We start from the raw sequence: 19,505 nt of genomic DNA, 5'->3' as shown, positions 1-19,505 counted from the left end.
TTATGAGTTGTACAAGCGATATTACATAGTTTTAAATTTCACTAGTGTAACATTCCTTTCAAATTGAAATTAATGAATTTTAATAGTTTTCTATGCAATTCTTAACTACATAATATTGAACTACCTTAAAAAAACCCTAAGCGAGCGTAGTCGCAGACACAAAGCCTGTGAAAATCTCTCAAATTCAATCAAAATAACGTGTCCAAAACTTTTAAATTCTTAATTCCACACCTCTATTACTAAAACTCAACAGCTCTACTCTATAAAACAATCAAACAAAACAGCTATTATATATAAATTCTCCATACACGCGTTCCGGTCACCCATAACTCTAACCTTCGAAGTCGATCAATCGAGCGTGGTATATATTGCTACAGATCGATGCTATCGAGTTTCAACGCATCAGCAAATATAAATTTGTCACTGGGCTCTTGGAAAAAGCGGAATCTTATAAATAAACAATAATCGCCCTATACGGCCGGTACACCGTAACATTCTTCGGAAATGAAACCGATGTTATTGATAACGTAACGGTGTTTTATATGATACGATATTTTGTGGTGTCGTAGCCAGAAAATAATGCAAGAGAAGGCAAAAGACGTATGTAACAAACGTTCAGATAAGCAACTGAAAAAAACATAAAGTAGGACCTCATCATCATCATCATTTCTGTAGAAATGAGGTCCTGCTCTGTACTGTAATTACAAACTTTTAATTTTATCAGCTCTTCTTCCCGTAGTCTTTAATTTTTTTGACAATATCGAATGCAATAAAATTATGCCATTTTGCAACTTAAAATTATAATGGAATAAATTCTGTTTAAATTGGTCATGTTAAAATAATTCAACCAAAACTCTATATGTAAAATAATATAACAATAAATCTACTACATTTTATTCTGTACCACGTGAAGCATCACCTCTGTTCTTCCACGTCCATTATTTAAAACTTCAACTAAGCATTTCTTCTTAAAAGTGTCAAAACTTCACGACACGACAAACCGTATCGTGACGTCTAAACGTCCCTCCAATCACAAAGTATTAATTCACTTGACAAGAGATGATCGCAGCAGATAATGCTTGATTTATAATGATTATCATTATATTATACTTGAATCATCCTAAATCATGTGCTGTCCCGTTTTTGCTGTAAGTTTGATGACCTAGAATCGAGGACTTTTACGAACTTATGCATCTTTCATGCGCTCACTCGTACTGTATTGTACATTTGATTTATATGGCACGACTGCTTTATTTTTAATACTATTACTAGAAGGCAGAATTAAAGCGAATAGATATAAAATTTATGTTATTGGAGCGAACAATAGTAAAAAAATACCACGGAAGTTTAATCGAAGTGAACCTATATGAGAAATGTTCCTTATATCCTCCTCCTCTTCCGTCCTATACTAATGTTTAAACTTTAAAGTTTATGTTATATGTAGTTTACACAAGTCATAGGCAAAATTAGTTAAACAAATTCAAAACACGCTAATACCTATTAACTCAGAATTCTTTATTATATTTCATTTTCTTTACGTAAGTTTTTATGGACGTCACTTTATACGTCTTTAATATCCCATACCCAAAAAAAATATATAAATAACTGGTATTAATTAGCCCACTGTGTATGCATCATATCACGCTATCCCGAAATAAAAACTCCTTAATTCTAATCAACCGTATCTCGACGTCAATTAGACTGCTCACTATCCTAATCCATTGATAACGCGGCAATCGTATTAATCATTCGATACAATCGAATTAATTTACTCGATTCTGATATCGATTCATCAGTCCCGTTTAATGCACTGTGAGAATTATTTTTATATTGATTTTTATTTTATTATTTTCTTCTATAGGTATTCTCTGTAGTTTCTTAATAGTAACTCGTCATTCATGAGACCTTTGTGCTATTGTAGTTATGACTATGTAAATTGGTACAGATTTTTCTCCTAGAAGTAACTCTGATAATCATACCTAATATATATTTAGCATTTTAGTCTTCGTATTTTATCTGTTAATGTATGATGTACGTATGTATAAAAAGAGTTACAGAAAAAGAGTCTTCATAAATATAGTAGCGTAGTTCAAACGTTATTAAGTAATCGTATTAGCACTCTTGTAAGAACAGTTTCTCAAAAAAAACGTTGAATTTAATATCGTATCTTTTTATATTGGCTGAACAACCATTACAATATATCTCATTTATCCATAATATTTAAATCGTCAAGTCATCCCATAGTAAAAATAAATTGTAATGTAAGACGCACAAATCATTATAAAGTCAAGTCTATAATTAAAACCCAAGAATTCTAAGATCAAATCAACTAGCTAAAGCTCTTAAGCCCTAGCATCTACATCAACCCTTTAATTTAAAACAACACGACTTTTTAAGACACTTTAAGATTACGCAGAGAATAAATTGCTTGTAGTATAAGGAAAAGAATTCCGCACATTTATCAATTACAGATAACCGTAAACACTATAAAAACCAGGAATCGAATCGGAGAGCAGGTGGTCGAACGCTTACAGCATCTTAATTGCCTATTAAAGCATGAGGGCTCTTAAAATCGTTTTAATACCAACATCACAGCGTCCATTCAGGCCGACACAATGAAATAGCCAGAATAGCACATTATTAACCTTCGGAGAGTTACAAGCGACAATTAACTGACCGAACATAACCTAAGTCAAATGCAAATACCCTATGATTCTGTTTAAGGTAAAAAGATTACATTGTCCGAAGGCAATAGCTTATCTTCGCATCTCGAATGGTTCACAGTTTAATTTATTGCAATAGAATAGATAAATGTTCGATCGAACGTCCGCGTTCTTTGGTATTGGCGGCAATGCGACAGATACAGCGGAGATATGCTGCTCACATCTTTGGATTATGTATAAGATTTAGAGCGAACTTAGCGGCTTCCTGATGGCTTGCGATATTGCTTCTGATATGCGCTAAACTTGTACGCTTCATAAATACCTCATTGTTTTGTTATATATTACTCTTCGCCGTTTTATACATTGATCTGTAGCTATTAAAATTACTGAATTGTGAATTATCGGTCGTAGCTGTAGACGAACGAGATAGAACTTTACGAACCGGTGTGGTGATACTCCGTGGGTGATACTACATAAGTGCTATAAAAATGTAAGAATTTGGCTTCTAGATATATAAATTTAATAATTATTGGTTAATATTTAATAAGTATTTATTTATCTCTATCACAAGAATAGAGAAAATATGTGCAATTTCGTCATCCAGTATTACGAAATATTTTTAAAATTATGTTTATTATGCTAAACTTATAGGCACTACAAGTAACTTAAAAATAAACTTGAAAAAATATAGAAGCCGTTATTTAGTTATCATGCAATTATAATTTTACGACTTAAGTGTTTATGAAAGTTATTAGTGATCAGAATAACATCTATATTCTATATCCTTAGTTTGAGTAGACCACACTGAATATGAAAAATAAAGAAACAGGCTTTCATTGATGTTCCTGCATAGAGGCTTTTATTGGAAGTTAATTAACATAATTCTTGAATATATAGCGGACATAAAGGCAAAGACACTAATAGTTGAATGGGAGACTGGGAGTTCTAGTTGTTTGTAAAAAAAATTGTAATCACATAGAGTAACTTTATACTAGATAGATACGCTCTGTGATCAATCCATACTAATATTATAAATGCGAAAGTAACTCTGTCTGTCTGTCTGTTACTCAATCACGCCTAAACTACTGAACCAATTTGCATGAAATTTGGTATGTGGATATTTTGATACCCGAGAAAGGACATAGGCTACTTTTTATTGCGAAATATGTACCACGGGCGAAGCCGGGGCGGACCTCTGTCCTCTAGTAACTCTATGTTTCTTTTACAAATCGCTAATGCGTACGTTGCTGTACATAGTCCCATAAAAACTTACAAATTCTTTTAAAAACTGACTTGTAGTAATTAACAATTTATTGGAACATTTTCTCATTTTTGATGTGAAACCGAAACGTCATGGAGTAAGGTGACCATTTTGGTATCTTTGAATCTTACCAATGAAGCACTTTGGCAAGTGTGCTCAGCACACGCTCTTTTTAACCGACTTTAAAAAAAGGAGGCGGTTCTCAATTCGACCGTATATATTTTTTTTAATTGTTAAACCTAACATTACCTAGCATTACCATGCCTTCTATTTTAACAACAAATCTGCAAATTTATTTAAAACATACTGATCATTTAATCAGTATAAATTTACCAATATAACACATTGCCAAACTAACTACTTTAAATTCTAGGTTTCCGCGAGTCCTCATTCCTGTACGCGCTAACCGCCGCGGGTGTGGTCCACTCGATAGCCCGCGCCTGCGCACAAGGTCGCCTGCTATCTTGCGGTTGCGACCCCGTGGGGTACCGGGCCTCCCACGACCCAAGAGGGCGGTTGCGCGCCAACAAATGGGAGTGGAGCGGCTGCTCTCACAACCTAGCGTATGGCATCGAGTTCTCGAAGAAGTTTCTGGATGTTAGAGACCAGGTGGACGATCTGCAGTCGAAGATTAATGTGCATAACAATAATGCGGGTAGATCGGTGAGTATAGTTAGATTTCTACAATATTATAACGAAAAAGTTTGTCAGGTTGGATGGATGTTTATTACTCATTCACGAAAAAACTAATAGATGGATTTGGATGAAACTTTGCAGAGATGTAGGTTAAGTAGAATAACACAAAAGGCTTAGAGAAACCGCGCGGCATAGCTTGTAGCTTAAATAGTTATGTTCTTTTGTATTAATCGCGTGCATACAGTTTATTAATGATTAAAACATAACCTAAAAATTACAACGTATGTTCACATGTTGAAAGTATACCTACCTTTCTTAGTGAAACGCAAGTTTCTTCAGAAAGCGGCTCTACCTCGTTGTGCACACGAAATTTAGAATTTAACAATATGACATGTTCTTCTATCTTTGTCTATCAATTCAAAACCTTAAAACAGTGTAGGAGTATGAAAAAGAAGAATTCTTTGATATCTAATAATAACACCGGCTGTATAGAATAAGCATAATCTAGGTACATTAAAAGCGTGTCTACTATACAGACAGGTTAAGGGGAACTTTTTCATAATATATTACCTATGACTATTATAAGTAGGTACCCGCAAGGGATCACGTGACTACAATCGAGTAGCGTTTTTATCCCCAATAGAATAGAGTCAAGACGATTGAATTAATGTATATAATTCGTTTGATCTACAAAGAGAGCCAAAAGACTGCACTAGTGTTGATGGCCCTCCAATTTCTTTATTAGACGAATACTTGTATTGCCGCGGGGTGAATACAAAATTAACAACTAATTGGACGTGAAATCACAAAGCTTACTTTTAAATTTCTTTGTTATTTTTGTTCATGCAGAAATAATTAGGTACCTAATCTTAAACAACATAAGGTAACGGCACCAGTCGTGGACAAGCATCCAGTAATGGACAAAATAAATATTAAATTTAAATATTAAGACCAAAATTAACGTTACATAATTTGGCAATACTTAAAATAAAAGTTTGGTTCATAAGCTATTAAAATACGACATTTCATCTTTTTCGGCCAAAATGTTTGAAGATGGCAGAACGTTATGTTTAGTTGCTGCGACTCGTTTTTAAGAAATCCGTTTTTACTAAGAAAATCCTTAAGGAAGTGAGGACACAATTTTGGTTATAAGAATTTTTGTATAAATGTCAGCAAAATTTGATATTACTTTTATTTATAGTAGTTAAGTGTACGAAATATTACACGATTTAGTATCATGATAGGTTATGTTGTTTAAATAAAATTCATCAGTGTCCATAACTGGATTTAATTCTATGGATATATCCATTTATGGACATATGTCGAAAATAAACTTTTTTTAAAGGTATTAATTACATGCGCTTTTCTGTATTGTCTTTTCTTTCTGATTAATAATATACCTATCACGACCATTTCAAACAAAGGGTTCCAATATTGTACAACAATTGTCCATGACTGGATTTGCTTTGGTTCCTATAATGGACATTGATATTTTTTGTTAAAATTACACTAATGGGTCCAACAACATAATATCTATCTAAACATGAAGAATATATTTTAGAACAATGGGTCATTATGTGCTGTGCGACTCGTTCTCGGCTTCATTCTCTATCACTGCGTAGAGAAGTCGCATACTTATGCGTATTGTAACGCATCTATCATAGAGAGTTCTCTGATGAACTGTTTGGATCGTTGTCTGCTGCTAAATTTCACCACCATATAGCACACACGCTTAAATTTCATCCACACCATCTTGACAACAGTTTAAAAAAATCTTTTTGCCTCGTGCTACAATTTGGAATCCATATCGATGGACCGATCAGATTAAGGCTGCTGGCGGATTCAGATTGGTGATTCACTTCACGAGTGTAGCGGAATGCCAGGAAACAGGGAGATATGGCGGAACATCGTGAAGAGGGCAACATCTACACCCCAAACCGCATGTTGACCACGTTCGCTCTGACTAGAGTGATATGACGAAGAAGAAGAAGTCCCAATCATCATTTTCAAGATTCTATTGATAACTAGAAGTCTTCTCCAAGTATAAATAACTGGAGAAACGACATTAGGTACAGTCCATAAATGGGTGTTCATAACTGGATGTTGTCCAAAACTGGGTGTCCATCATTAGATTTTTCACTGTCCAACACTGGTGCAAAAAAGTGGTTTTTTAATTTATAAATAACTTCATTATTTATGCATTGTAATCTTTTTTCTAACATTGGTTACGTTAAACTAACATTGAACTAAAGGTATAACTAAACAATATCCAATAAAGTTAAAAAACCTACGAGAAATTTGCAAAAAACTTCAATTTTTTCCTTAATCTGTACAAGACTGGTGCCGTTACGTTAAATGATTTACTTAACATGAAATAATTTTATTACAGTTATTTCAATAATATGTGTTTATGTAATATTTTTTGATTTTCATGAGCTTTGCAAGTAAATTTGACCCAAGAAATAAATGATCGAGTCTAATTTATATCTAAAGAGCTTAGATCATTAAGCTAAAGAGAGACTTGCTATACTTAGGTACGGTTTCTTAAAAAAACATCGTTTCTTTACATCCATCTTGGTATTCTAAAAAACTTAAGCGACAGCTTTCAAGCTTATCAATCAGTAAAATTTTAGAGACCAAATCCACTATTACATTAAATATCTCATACAATAACTTCAGCATTTTATACCCCATTTCAAATAAGAGCATAATAATATTCTATTATTAATACTTTGTTTTCCACCGCCCACGTGTCGTATATAAACAAGGGCTAAACAAAATGGTCGACGAAGGCGTTAAAGACATCCAGAATCGAAGTGAAGGGGCGTGGCTGTAATCACAAATCTGGGTGGTCCCGTACATTCACTTAAAATACACAATTATATTGCCCAGCTGTGACGGCCTCATAAAATACAATGTTCATTATATCAATACCGAGGCTTAATCGAATTTTATTACGATAAAACTTATCAACTTGTAAAACGAGTTGATTTTTAAACTGATAACCAAAGTTTACCTTCACATGCTGATTGCAAATACAAAACTATTTGCGTCAAGCTAATCTAATATTAAACAAAATATGAAATAAAAACACGCAGCCCGCCTAAGTCCGCTGTTAAATCATGAGGTACAGTCGAGTCGAGCACGTGTCTCACACATAAATATGTCACTTACTGATTTGTTATTGTCCATCAACTAATCTGCCACGCCAGTCAACTGGGAGCTAAGCATAGCTAAGCCAAAATACCGGACCTACCGTACCGGATTACTTATAATAATTTAATAAGCCTCTACTAATAATAAACATGTCAAGTCGTTGTTAAATACTATCGTATACAGTTTGAAATGCTGTTCGTATTTGAATGTTTTACTTGTGGAATTTGATCGTATACCATGACTTATATCATAATATGACGTTGTTAAGAATATTATCGTCTCTACATTCTTCTAAAGTAAGCACTAAGGTAGCATAATCGACTTCGCGATGCATTTTATGGAAACTAGATGTTTTACATTTCCACTGACCTTAAGCCTATAAGTTTTTTCCAGGCCTCCGTCACTCGCTCAAGGTCGCGCTATAAGTGCCTACCGCACAGTAGGTCGGTACCGACCCAAGCGGCAGTTGGTTGGCACACGCGAGACTGCGCACCCGCGTCACGTTTCCCGCGCTCGCTACCAAGATGCCCGGTTATTGCGATGTGGACGGGTGTCGGAGTTCAAGAGTGAATAACAAGGAATTGTCTTTTTTTCAAACCAACAAACCTACCAGGCTACTTTTTATCCAGGAGACACATATAGCGGGTCCACGCGGGTGAAACCGTAGGAAACAACTACTATCAATAAGATTTCATTTTTTTTATTGTATAATGTAACAAACATAATTAGATAACAATAAAAAATTGAGTGTTTCAGCAACTCTGTGTTTAATTTACGCGCTCGGTACAACCCTAAAGTTTTCGTTTGATGACGCAATCACGCGGCGTGCGCGGGAAACTTGCTTCTCGGTGCGTGTTCGTAGAGTACATTTCTTACTGCAGCCGATTTGCGGCGCATTTTGTAGGTAAATATAGCGTAGGTATTTTAGCTTTTGTATGGGAGTGATGTATCTGTTACGAAGTAACTATTCTCTAATCTGTGGTTTTTTCGTAGACATACGTAATGTAGGTAAATAAACTAGTATTAAACAAATCAACTTTAGGACCTATAAGTCTCATAATTAAACCTCAACACCAGAATTATCATCCACGTTTAATTTAAAAAAATTACAACAATTACTTAAACAATTTTATTCACGCCTGTACTTTTTTATAATACAAACAGCGCATAGGTACAAATTATTTAATTTGTGATTCGTTTATAGGGGTTAATTATATGGTGGAGGCGAGCGCCTAATTTATATCGCGGCTTCGCCCGCCGGTTGTCTGTGACATTTATAGTGAGATAATTATAGATCAAGAGCCCACGACGGCCAGACTTTCCTTTCTTTCGGAAAGTTGAAAGTTTCTCTGTATATGTCTCCTATACAGATAAGAACGACCAGCGACTATCAAGTTTGGGTTGTGGTTACTTTGGCAGGAAACAGGTAGTGAAGGTGTATAAAATAGTACCTAACTTTCATTATAGTTTAAAAGCTAAATTTTATATATGTTACTTGGGGACCTATAAAAAGACATTACCTTAAGAGCCAGACAGTTTTCATGGTTCTTACATCTAGCCAGACACATTTAAAAAATAACTAACATATCATCAAATTCACATAACTACCTAAAAGCGTAACAAATATGAAATAACCCACTAAAACATTAGTTAACTATAATTATTAAAAAAATAAAAGTATAATTTATAAGTAATAAAGTTATTACTTATCTTTTACGGGGGTTTATGTTGATGAAATTTCACGTATCTCGATGACACAATAAAAAAGTCATCGGGATACGTGAAATTCCATCAACATAAGTCTAAGTAAAAGATAAGTTATAACTTTATTACTTATATATTATACTTTTATTTTTTTAATAATTATAGTTAAATAATGTTTTTAGTGGGTTATTTCATATTTGTCACGCTTTTAGGTAATTATGTGAATTTGATGATATGTTAGTTATTTTTTAAATGTGTCTGGCTAGATGTAAGAACCATGAAAACTGTCTGGCTCTTAAGGTAATGTCTTTTTATAGGTCCCCAAGTAACATATATAAAATTTAGCTTTTAAACTATAATGAAAGTTAGGTACAATTTTATACACCCTTACTACCTGTTTCCTGCCAAAGTAACCACAACCCAGACTTGATAATCGCTAGCCGTTCTTATCTGTATCGGAGACATATACAGAGAAACTTTCAACTTTCCGAAAGAAAGGAAAGTCTGGCCGTCGTGGGCTCTTATATTATTACGTCTTCTACAACTATTATTATTTTTTATTTCACCTAAATAGTCTCGAAGCTGCGAAATCTTTTAATTATAATGTTTATAACGCCTAATAGATTCATTGGAAGGTGATAAACAGTTAACTTGGAATATGATTTATTTTATATTTTGTTTGATTTCTTGATAAACTAACTTTGAATTTTAGAAATCGTATAGAGACGTATAGAGGAAGTATCTACAATATAGCAGGTACTGATATTACCTACACAAGCTATTTTTACACGTTAATATTGTAATGCAAAATTGGAAAACTAAATATCATTGCCATTGAATTTTCAAGATATTTTTACTGTCAGTTTGTCGTAAATTAACAAAATTAATGTGAACAATTATACGACTAGCTTATCCAGTAGCGATGCAAAAAAGCAGTTTATTACATAAATTAATATAAACACGTGGTTTTATTTGACATTTTATGGTCGTCCACTGTGGCCCCTGTTTAACGATAATTAAGTAACAAAGTTGCGTTTATGGCATAAAGTGGAGATTAGTATATGAATTTCCGTGGATACAGAATGAAATATTATATAGCCTATTCATTATGATAATTTATTTACTGAGATTATGCTCAATTTGTTAACTTTTATTATGCTTTTATGTATACGAAAGAGAAGGTGATCGTGTGTTTTTTTATAAGTCTGAACAATGACTTTTATTGTTAAAAATTTTCCAGTTTCAATTTTATACGTAGGTACATATTAAGTGCTTATAATTTTCCTTTACAATTAAAATTCTTGACATTTTTTCAGTCTTAAAGTGAGAAAAATCTTGCGCTTAATGCGTACCTACTACTCAATCAATAGGTACTTGGTATTTCAATCATGATCAAGATACACTTCATAGAAGAAGTGATTACAGTATAAAATACCCTTAGAGGCGTAAACTTTTTAAATTACATCTGACGTCATAACCATGACCTATCACGGGAATTAGCTACAAATATGTAACGCAGGCGGTGGTCCGGACCCCACACTTGACCATTGTTCGTTCTAATATTTTGTTTTGTGGGGATATAATTAACAGCCTCCCAGAGAGATCTCAGTTAGACACGCTCGCCGTAATAACCTGCGATGATATTTATATTAATGTCAAAATAAAGTCGGCTTCTATTGCACCGTGGTGTAACAGTTGGGTGACTTGGTGGAAGTCAGTTTGGTGTTAATCTGAACATTACAATAGAAGGATGATAAGGAGAACTTCTGCTTTTATTTTTTTATTAGAGAGCCCAAAAAATGTGAATTGACAACTGCACTATTACGAATCCCGATCTTTGAAATATTAAATAAAAATGCATACTTAGTTGCACTAAGTTGGAATAACACTAAAAGAGTTCATGTAAAAATATTGTAATTATAATACAATCATAACATAAATCCATATTTTAACGCCTAATCGGTATATTATTTAATAATTGGTGTTTCAAAGTTTGTTTCGGTGTAACAACGGTCACTTTTCTTCAGCCGACTAACAAAAGATACATCTCAACCCACACAAAATTAGGTATCACATTAGAGAACCGAAGTGATAATTATATTACAAAAATCTATTCGAAGAGTTAATATTTTGTTATGCGTGTATTAGATTATGGATTTGATTTTAATTGCCCTTGACTATATTATGATATTGAAAATAACCTCAATATGAACATGTAGCCCATTTTATGAGTAACTAATAACACCAAATTGGCAATGAAATTAAGCTTATGGGGCTTCGTAACTCGCATTATCTCGAGATTATCTTCCAAATCTCGTAGACTATTGCCCTTATAATTCCGCAAATATAATTCTGCAACACGCTCCACGCACCACGAAATAATTACAGACACTGTTTCCTTCTAGAACCTTAGATAATTGATATTCACCTGTTTCACATATTTACTCGCTACCCTACAGATCGAAGGTGTCTCAGCTTGTTTTTAAATAAACAACTCAAGGCATGAACGAATACAATACAATTTTAGTTGGTACTATAAATCAATATTATATATGTAGTAGGTACGTATTATAAGGCCATACACTACACAAAACGATTTAATTCTATTATCGGCTGGCTTATGCACGCATACGGCGTTACGTGATCGACAACACGGTGTAAATGAGATTTGAAATCTTTTATTAAATTAGAACTCGATGGGAATATATGTTCGATTTTGGATGTATAAAATATATTTTTGGGTTCATTAATTTTCGGAAAGAGGTACCTACCTACTGAAGAATCTCTATTCTAGAGAGACAGACTTAGTTTGCCTACATATACACACACATGTATACAAGTTACTCTATATTATATCTTAAGAAAAAGATACGAACAAATACTCAAAACAAAAAGTAACCTCTTAGTCCATTGAATGAGTCCCTCCAAGGGGGGTCTAGAGTGCGTGAGTTAGTAACGTAAGATGTTTCTTCGGAAACATGTCAAGAGTCCCTAGGTAATAAACATACTAAAACCCCGGGACAGTAGGAGGAGCCCCGGAGTGGGGGGAGGGGGAAAATGAGTCCATTTTTTCATTTTTCGCTTAAATCTCAAAAACGGTACATGTTAGAGAAAAACTTTCAAGGAAAAGTTGAAAGGCCATAAAATTATCTACAAGTTGTACCTCAATCATTTTTTCCTATATCCTACCGTTTCTGAGTTATACGCAGTAAAAAATGATTTTGGCTCAAATAATTTCCCCATACTACACATCAATCGATCAATAAATATTTTTTTCTTCCAAAAAACTCAAATGTGCAACTTGTGACCGGTACTGATACATTGCTCTTAATTAGGTCTATAATTGGTAAAATAAACACATTCCTCCATGGAAGCCTTTAGGAGGAATCGATTGTCAAAATATTATATTAGGGCAGTTTGAGTTACTGAACTTGATTTTTTCATTTTTTTCTTTCAAAAAACTCAAAAGTGCAACTTGTGACCGATACAGATAGATTGCTCATAATTAGGTCTATCATTGATAAAAATACTAGATTCCACCACGGAGGCGTTTACGGGGAATTGAATTTTATTAGGGTAGTTACGATACTTGAACTTTTTATTTTTTTTCTTCCAAAAAACTTAAAAGTGCAACTTGTGACCGGTACCGATAGATTGCTCATAATTAGGTCTATCATTGATAAAAATACCAGATTCCACCATGGAGGCGTTTACGGGGAATTGAATTTTATTAGGGCAGTTAGTTAAAAAGTTCAAGTGATCGTAACTACCCTAATAAAATTCAATACCTCCTAAACGCCTCCATGGTGGAATCTGGTTTTTTTATCAATGATAGACCTAATTATGAGCAATCTATCGGTACCGGTTACAAGTTGCACTTTTGAGTTTTTTGGAAGAAAAAAAATAAAAAGTTCAAGTATCGTAACTACCCTAATAAAATTCAATTCCCCGTAAACGCCTCCGTGGTGGAATCTAGTATTTTTATCAATGATAGACCTAATTATGAGCAATCTATCTGTACCGGTCACAAGTTGCACTTTTGAGTTTTTTGAAAGAAAAAAATAAAAAGATCAAGTTCAGTAACTCAAACTGCCCTAATATAATATTTTGACAATCTATTCCTCCTAAAGACTTCCATGGAGGAATGTGTTTATTTTACCATTTATAGACCTAATTAAGAGCAATCTATCAGTACCGGTCACAAGTTGCACATTTGAGTTTTTTGGAAGAAAAAAATAAAAAGATCAAGTTCAGTAACTCAAACTACCCTAATGTTATATTTTGACAATCGATTCCTCCTAAAGGCTTCCATGGAGGAATGTGTTTATTTTACCAATTATAGACCTAATTAAGAGCAATCTATTAGTACCGGTCACAAGTTGCACTTTTGAGTTTTTGGAAGAAAAAAAATAAAAAGTTCAAGTATCGTAACTACCCTAATAAAATTCAATTACCCGTAAACGCCTCCGCGGTGGAATCTGGTATTTTTATCAATGATAGACCTAATTATGAGCAATCTATCTGAACCGGTCACAAGATGCACTTTTGAGTTTTTTTGGAAGAAAAAAATAAAAAGATCAAGTTCAGTAACTCAAACTGCCCTAATATAACATTTTGACAATCGATTCCTCCTAAAGGCTTCCATGGAGGAATGTGTTTATTTTACCAATTATAGACCTAATTAAGAGCAATCTATCAGTACCGGTCACAAGTTGCACATTTGAGTTTTTTGGAAGAAATAAATATTTATTGATCGATTGATGTGTAGTATGGGGAAATTATTTGAGCCAAAATCATTTTTTACTGCGTATAACTCAGAAACGGTAGGATATAGGAAAAAATGATTGAGGTACAACTTGTAGATAATTTTATGGCCTTTCAACTTTTCCTTGAAAGTTTTTCTCTAACATGTACCGTTTTTGAGATTTAAGCGAAAAATGAAAAAATGGACTCATTTTCCCCCTCCCCCCACTCCGGGGCTCCTCCTAGTGTCCCGGGGTTTTAGTATGTTTATTACCTAGGGACTCTTGACATGTTTCCGAAGAAACATCTTACGTTACTCACTCACGCACTCTAGAACTTTTTATTCAATGGACTATCTACCTACATTTATGAGACATTACAGATACACACTAAAAGCGTATCAAGGATTTTCCATAATCTATCATCTGAAATTCTAAGACTTCATTCAGGTCACTCGGAACCTCTTCAATTCAATTACAAATCAACTGCGTAGTTACAAATTAGCATCATCCAATAAGCGACTTTACCGATTTATTACTAGTTCAACAAAATTTATGAACCAAATGGAAAGTGGTATTTATTAATTAGATATAGGTATCCATCGAAATGCCTCATTGAAGAGATATCACGAGTATTCTAAATGCAGTTGAGTAAAGCCGGCTACTCACCGACCTGCCGCAGTGGCAATATTGGAACAATCTCGGTTTCACGGCGGTTGGAGCAATTTCAGCTGTTCTCGAAATTGTCCCTGCTTGCCTATACACATCACAATTAAGGAGCCAATTAAGGGTACAATTCCAATGTTGCCCCAGCTGCAGATACGTGAGTAGCCGGCTTTATGAAATGACTAGCTTCGACTCTAGGACATTCCGATGGTTTAGTAATTCATTTGTCCGTCGCATTAGCTTCGGTCATCTCAAACCTATTAGCATTATTCAGTGCTAATCGCTCAAGAGATTACGCAAACATTCACGATAGCTGAGATATTGCTAAAGACAAGTATTTATTTCCTGTAGATTAATGGGTAAGTACGCAGCATGGATGACATTATGCTGTTTATGTAGTAGATTTGAACGAATCGAAGAGAGTAAAAATTTGTATTACATTACTATGCCTTCAGTAAAGAATACAACATAATATCCAAAAACATACTAATTCATTGTCATTTTTCAAGAATGAGCTTAAACATGCATCTCTGAAAACAAGAGACGTTAAACAACTGTCAAATATTTATGTGAAAATAGCTTTCAAAATAAAAAAAAGAGCAATACTGCATCGTCCAAATTTTCTGCCTTATTAATCTTCTTATACAGGGTGTCCCACTGTTGGTATACTAAGCTCAAAGGAGTTTATAGTTTTGCATACGCTGAGTACGTAAAAAATACTTATAAAATTCCAGACGCAGTTTTTTTTTCAAATAGATGAATTCTTAAAACTCTATGTGTACACCCATAACAAGCAACCCACCCATGTTTGCTACCAGCACGTGACCTATCGTTTAAGATTATGTTTTCATAGACAAAATGCTCACGTTAGAGAAGTGGTATATGCCGGCTGCGCGAAGCTAGAGAAGAAAATGTGGATTTTCAGGAAAAATTTGGCAAAAATTTTTTGATGTAATTTTGTTGTTGTAAGTATTTTTTACGTGATCAGTGTATGCAAAACTACAAGTCCCTTGGCGCTTAGTATACCAATAGTGGGACACCCTGTATATAAAAATGAATTGCAAAATGACGTGTTGGTAAGCGCATAACTCGAGAACGGCTGAACCGATTTCGATAATTCTTTTTTTATTTTATTCCTTGAAGTACGAGGATGGTTCTTATGTAGAGAAAACATAAATATGTACCACGGGCGAAGCCGGGGCGGACCGCTAGTTTCCAATAAAAAAACAAAATACCTTTCAAAACAAAGCAATTAAAGTTACATTTTCGACGTTCTTGTTAAATAAAAAAAATTTCTTATCCGTAAGAAACAATTATGCGACAATTGCCGTAAGCTCGTATGTAAAACTCATTATTACAACGAAGTAGCGTTGTTTTATTTTAGCAATTTTCGTAATTATATAATATCTAAACTTGTACTTAAATCCCAAAACAACCTTGAGACAAAGTCACCTCCGCGATATTTATAAGGCGCGTCAAACAAAATTACATACTACGGGGCATTTTTAATTGGGCTATTGTATATAATGATAGGTTAAAACATACTGTATCATTATTTGTCTAGTTTTTGCTACCATTTCTGAACCAGTTCTTAATGACATCATATTTACTCAGCGTCGGAAATGATGGTGTAATGTGTGCGTCCATCGACACTACATAAACACTTTATATTCTTGAACGGCTCAATTAAAGTAGCTGATGACATGTACTTATGTATTTTTAATACTGCTTCATATTATGTACCTTAATATTCATACATTACTCATTACAATGATGTTAATAGCGAGAACAAAGATTGAAAGAAAACTCGGACGCAGTGCCTTTTTGGTTGTGCTTGTGTTTTATGATTTTTCATTAAAGTAAGTAGGTAGTGTACTAAAGGTATAATTTAAAAATAATATAAAAAGTGTCAATGATTAAAATCATAATCTATAAAAAATGAAGCTAATAATCCATATAATATTATGTCTACACAAAATATGCAAATAAAACATGAGATACAATCGAAGCTCGAAATTACCTTATAATAAATCAATACAACGTAATCATTAGCCCCATCGAGGCCCGGCTAAAGTGTTATAGAAAGTGGCTTTATTGAAACTATTGATAGTCGGGTCGGCTGCGGGCCCACATTAACCCGCCGTATTTCACGAATCGCCCGCTGAGGTGAGAACATAATAAGCGGTTCGACTCCATTTTTAATATTCCAGCTTCATTACGTCGTATTACAAACGTCTTGGGTGGCGAATTCTATCGCGAACGCTCTTAATGCCACGTTATTAAGGCACCGGGATAGGAGGGCGGGCCGTTGCTCCGATTTATTTGAAGTTTTCGTACCGACTCAATTTGGGAAATTATTTCGCCGGCGGCGCTCGCGAAATTAAGACGTCAGCGTGATTGCACTGAGGCGTTTAATTATGTAAATGTTATGAGCTAGCGGTGGGTGGTTCGTGTAATTGTGGCGAGATGTGGTCACGTAGCTACAACAGATTTATGATTCCGTTCGCCGCCTTTGAAAAATGAGTGACGTGAATGCAATAACTTTATCGACTCGCGTCCTGAGGGGTCGGCTAAGATGAGCGGAATTACGGCGTGAATAGTCTGAGAGAGAGTCAGAGACTACATTGTGTGTAATGGTATATCCTTAGATACGGATAAATAAAACTCATTTCGGTATTAACTAACTGCCCGAAGAAAATATATGTTATCTTGATTGCCAATGAAAAGAAGATCGTCTTGTTTTCTTTATGGCATAGATATTTATATACGCTTTGTATGTAGGCACAAAGTACGATGTAAATAATGCAATTTACGAGTTTTACTTCAAATGAAGGCTTAGAAAAACAAAATATGTATTCATTCAATATTCGATTATGCGCAGATACCTTAATTTGATTCTATAGTAGGTATGTAAATGCTTACATCAAACGAACATAGAGCTAGAGCTAGAGCAAGAGCATTATTTCGTGATCTTTTAACGAAAACTCGCATTCAGTGTTGTTCAATATAAGAACATTGCATAAAATCTTTTCGAACGCACTAAATACAAAGAAAGAATGCTCTACGCCTGTTTACACTAAAATAATTTGACATAGTGGGGTTAGAATGAGCATTCACTCATTTGATGTAATTGCACCGTTAAAAAATAAGTTTTTTTTCCATCAAGACTGTTTAATGATTTTCTTTTGTATTCCAAATCATTTTATTTTTTCAGATATTAGCATCTCACATGGAGGTCCGGTGCAAATGCCACGGGCTATCCGGGAGTTGCCAAGTGCGCACGTGTTGGCGAGCAACACCGGACTTCAGAGTTGTAGCGACCACTATTAAGAGGCAGTATCGTAAGGTAATTTGCGTAATATTATAAGGTATTTTCATAAAAGTTCGTTTCGGAATAAACTTGGTGGTGAGTCACATGCGATACCCTAGATGTTACGGATTAAACTTGAAGAAGGTATACTGTCATTATAATAAACTAAATGGAATAGACACGAAGTTATATTTCCTAATGAAAAATATTATATTCAAATATTCTTTTGTTCGCCAAAGTTTGATCAGGGCCGATATTTTAAGTGAATTTTCTTTTATATTTTACATGTCTCATCAATTTATATTTCTATGTATAACTTAATTTAATTTGGCTCATCAGGCTCTAATGGTTGCTCAAGAAGAGCTTAACAACGGTGTGTCAATATTAAGAGGAAGGCCTCGCGGGAGAAGGAAGAGTCGACCGCGACCGGCGCCTAAAACGAGCCTCTTGTTCTTCGAAAAGTAAGCATACATAATAAACGCTTTAAAATAAAAGTTATAGGTAGATGATTGACAAATCTCCAGAAATAATAATTAACATAATATTAAATATCATAATATCATAACAATACGATGATTTAAAATAGTTATAATAGACTAATTTTCTGTGGTATTAATAGATTCTAATAACTCTATATCTTACAAGAGAACATCACAGAAAATACCTTAATTCATCAATCATCACGCCATCCATCGGTACCTATCCAATCAGTCCTAAAAAATCTTTAAAAACTTCCCAAATCTTAACTTACAATATTTTTGCTCTTAGATCGCCCAGTTTCTGCGAAGCGGATCCCAAGCTCGAATCATCAGGCACATCAGGCCGAGTCTGCCGTACTGGCAGAACATCGCGGACCGGCTCTTGCGACTTGTTGTGCTGTGGTCGAGGCCACGACCTCATTAGGAAATCCAGCATCAAGCCGTGTAACTGCACCTTCCACTGGTGTTGTAGAGTTGATTGTCAGAAGTGCCAGGATGACAAATGGGTGGCGGTTTGCAAATGAAAATTCAAAAAGAATTAACGCACAGAACGAATTCTACGTAATATTCCTGATTTCTTTGAGTTTTTTGAAGTGAATTCTAACGCAACATACCAGATTTCTTTGTGTTGTAGACTTTACTAGAAAGGACTCAAATATTGTAAACGTTGGCCCTGTTGTTAGTCATTGACTATAGGAAAAGAAATAAGACATACTAGTGTATATGACAAAAATGCCTAATCTAAGGGCCCATAGCACAACTATCGCTATTCAAGACAGATTCTTATTAGACGCATGTTACGTAATTTTTTTTTAATAAAACCAAGAAAAGAGAAACAAAAAAAGGAAAGAGAAATAGGATTTTAAAATTCATCTTGGATTGGATTTT

At 34.3% G+C, this 19,505-nt stretch overlaps 1 protein-coding gene across 1 annotated transcript in view; it reads left to right on the top strand.

Annotated features, from left to right (window-relative positions):
- Positions 1-19,145, top strand: part of Wnt10 (Wnt oncogene analog 10) — a 31,118-nt gene extending 11,973 nt beyond the window's left edge. Inside the window, exons 3-6 of the mRNA XM_089708412.1 lie at positions 4,298-4,587; positions 18,043-18,174; positions 18,478-18,599; positions 18,907-19,145. Coding sequence (XP_089564538.1) covers positions 4,298-4,587; positions 18,043-18,174; positions 18,478-18,599; positions 18,907-19,141 — 779 coding nt within the window. The 3' untranslated portion in view covers positions 19,142-19,145. The remainder of the gene's footprint in view (positions 1-4,297; positions 4,588-18,042; positions 18,175-18,477; positions 18,600-18,906) is intronic.
- The last annotated feature ends 360 nt before the right edge of the window (positions 19,146-19,505 follow it).

This window comes from Colias philodice, chromosome 2 (assembly GCF_061535455.1).
Source record: "Colias philodice isolate Cphi_HAF_F1 chromosome 2, ilColPhil1 Martin Lab GWU primary, whole genome shotgun sequence".
Classification (NCBI taxonomy): Eukaryota; Metazoa; Arthropoda; class Insecta; order Lepidoptera; family Pieridae; genus Colias; species Colias philodice.
The sequence above is the reverse complement of the archived record's forward strand: the minus strand, read 5'-3'. Positions and strand labels throughout refer to the sequence as shown.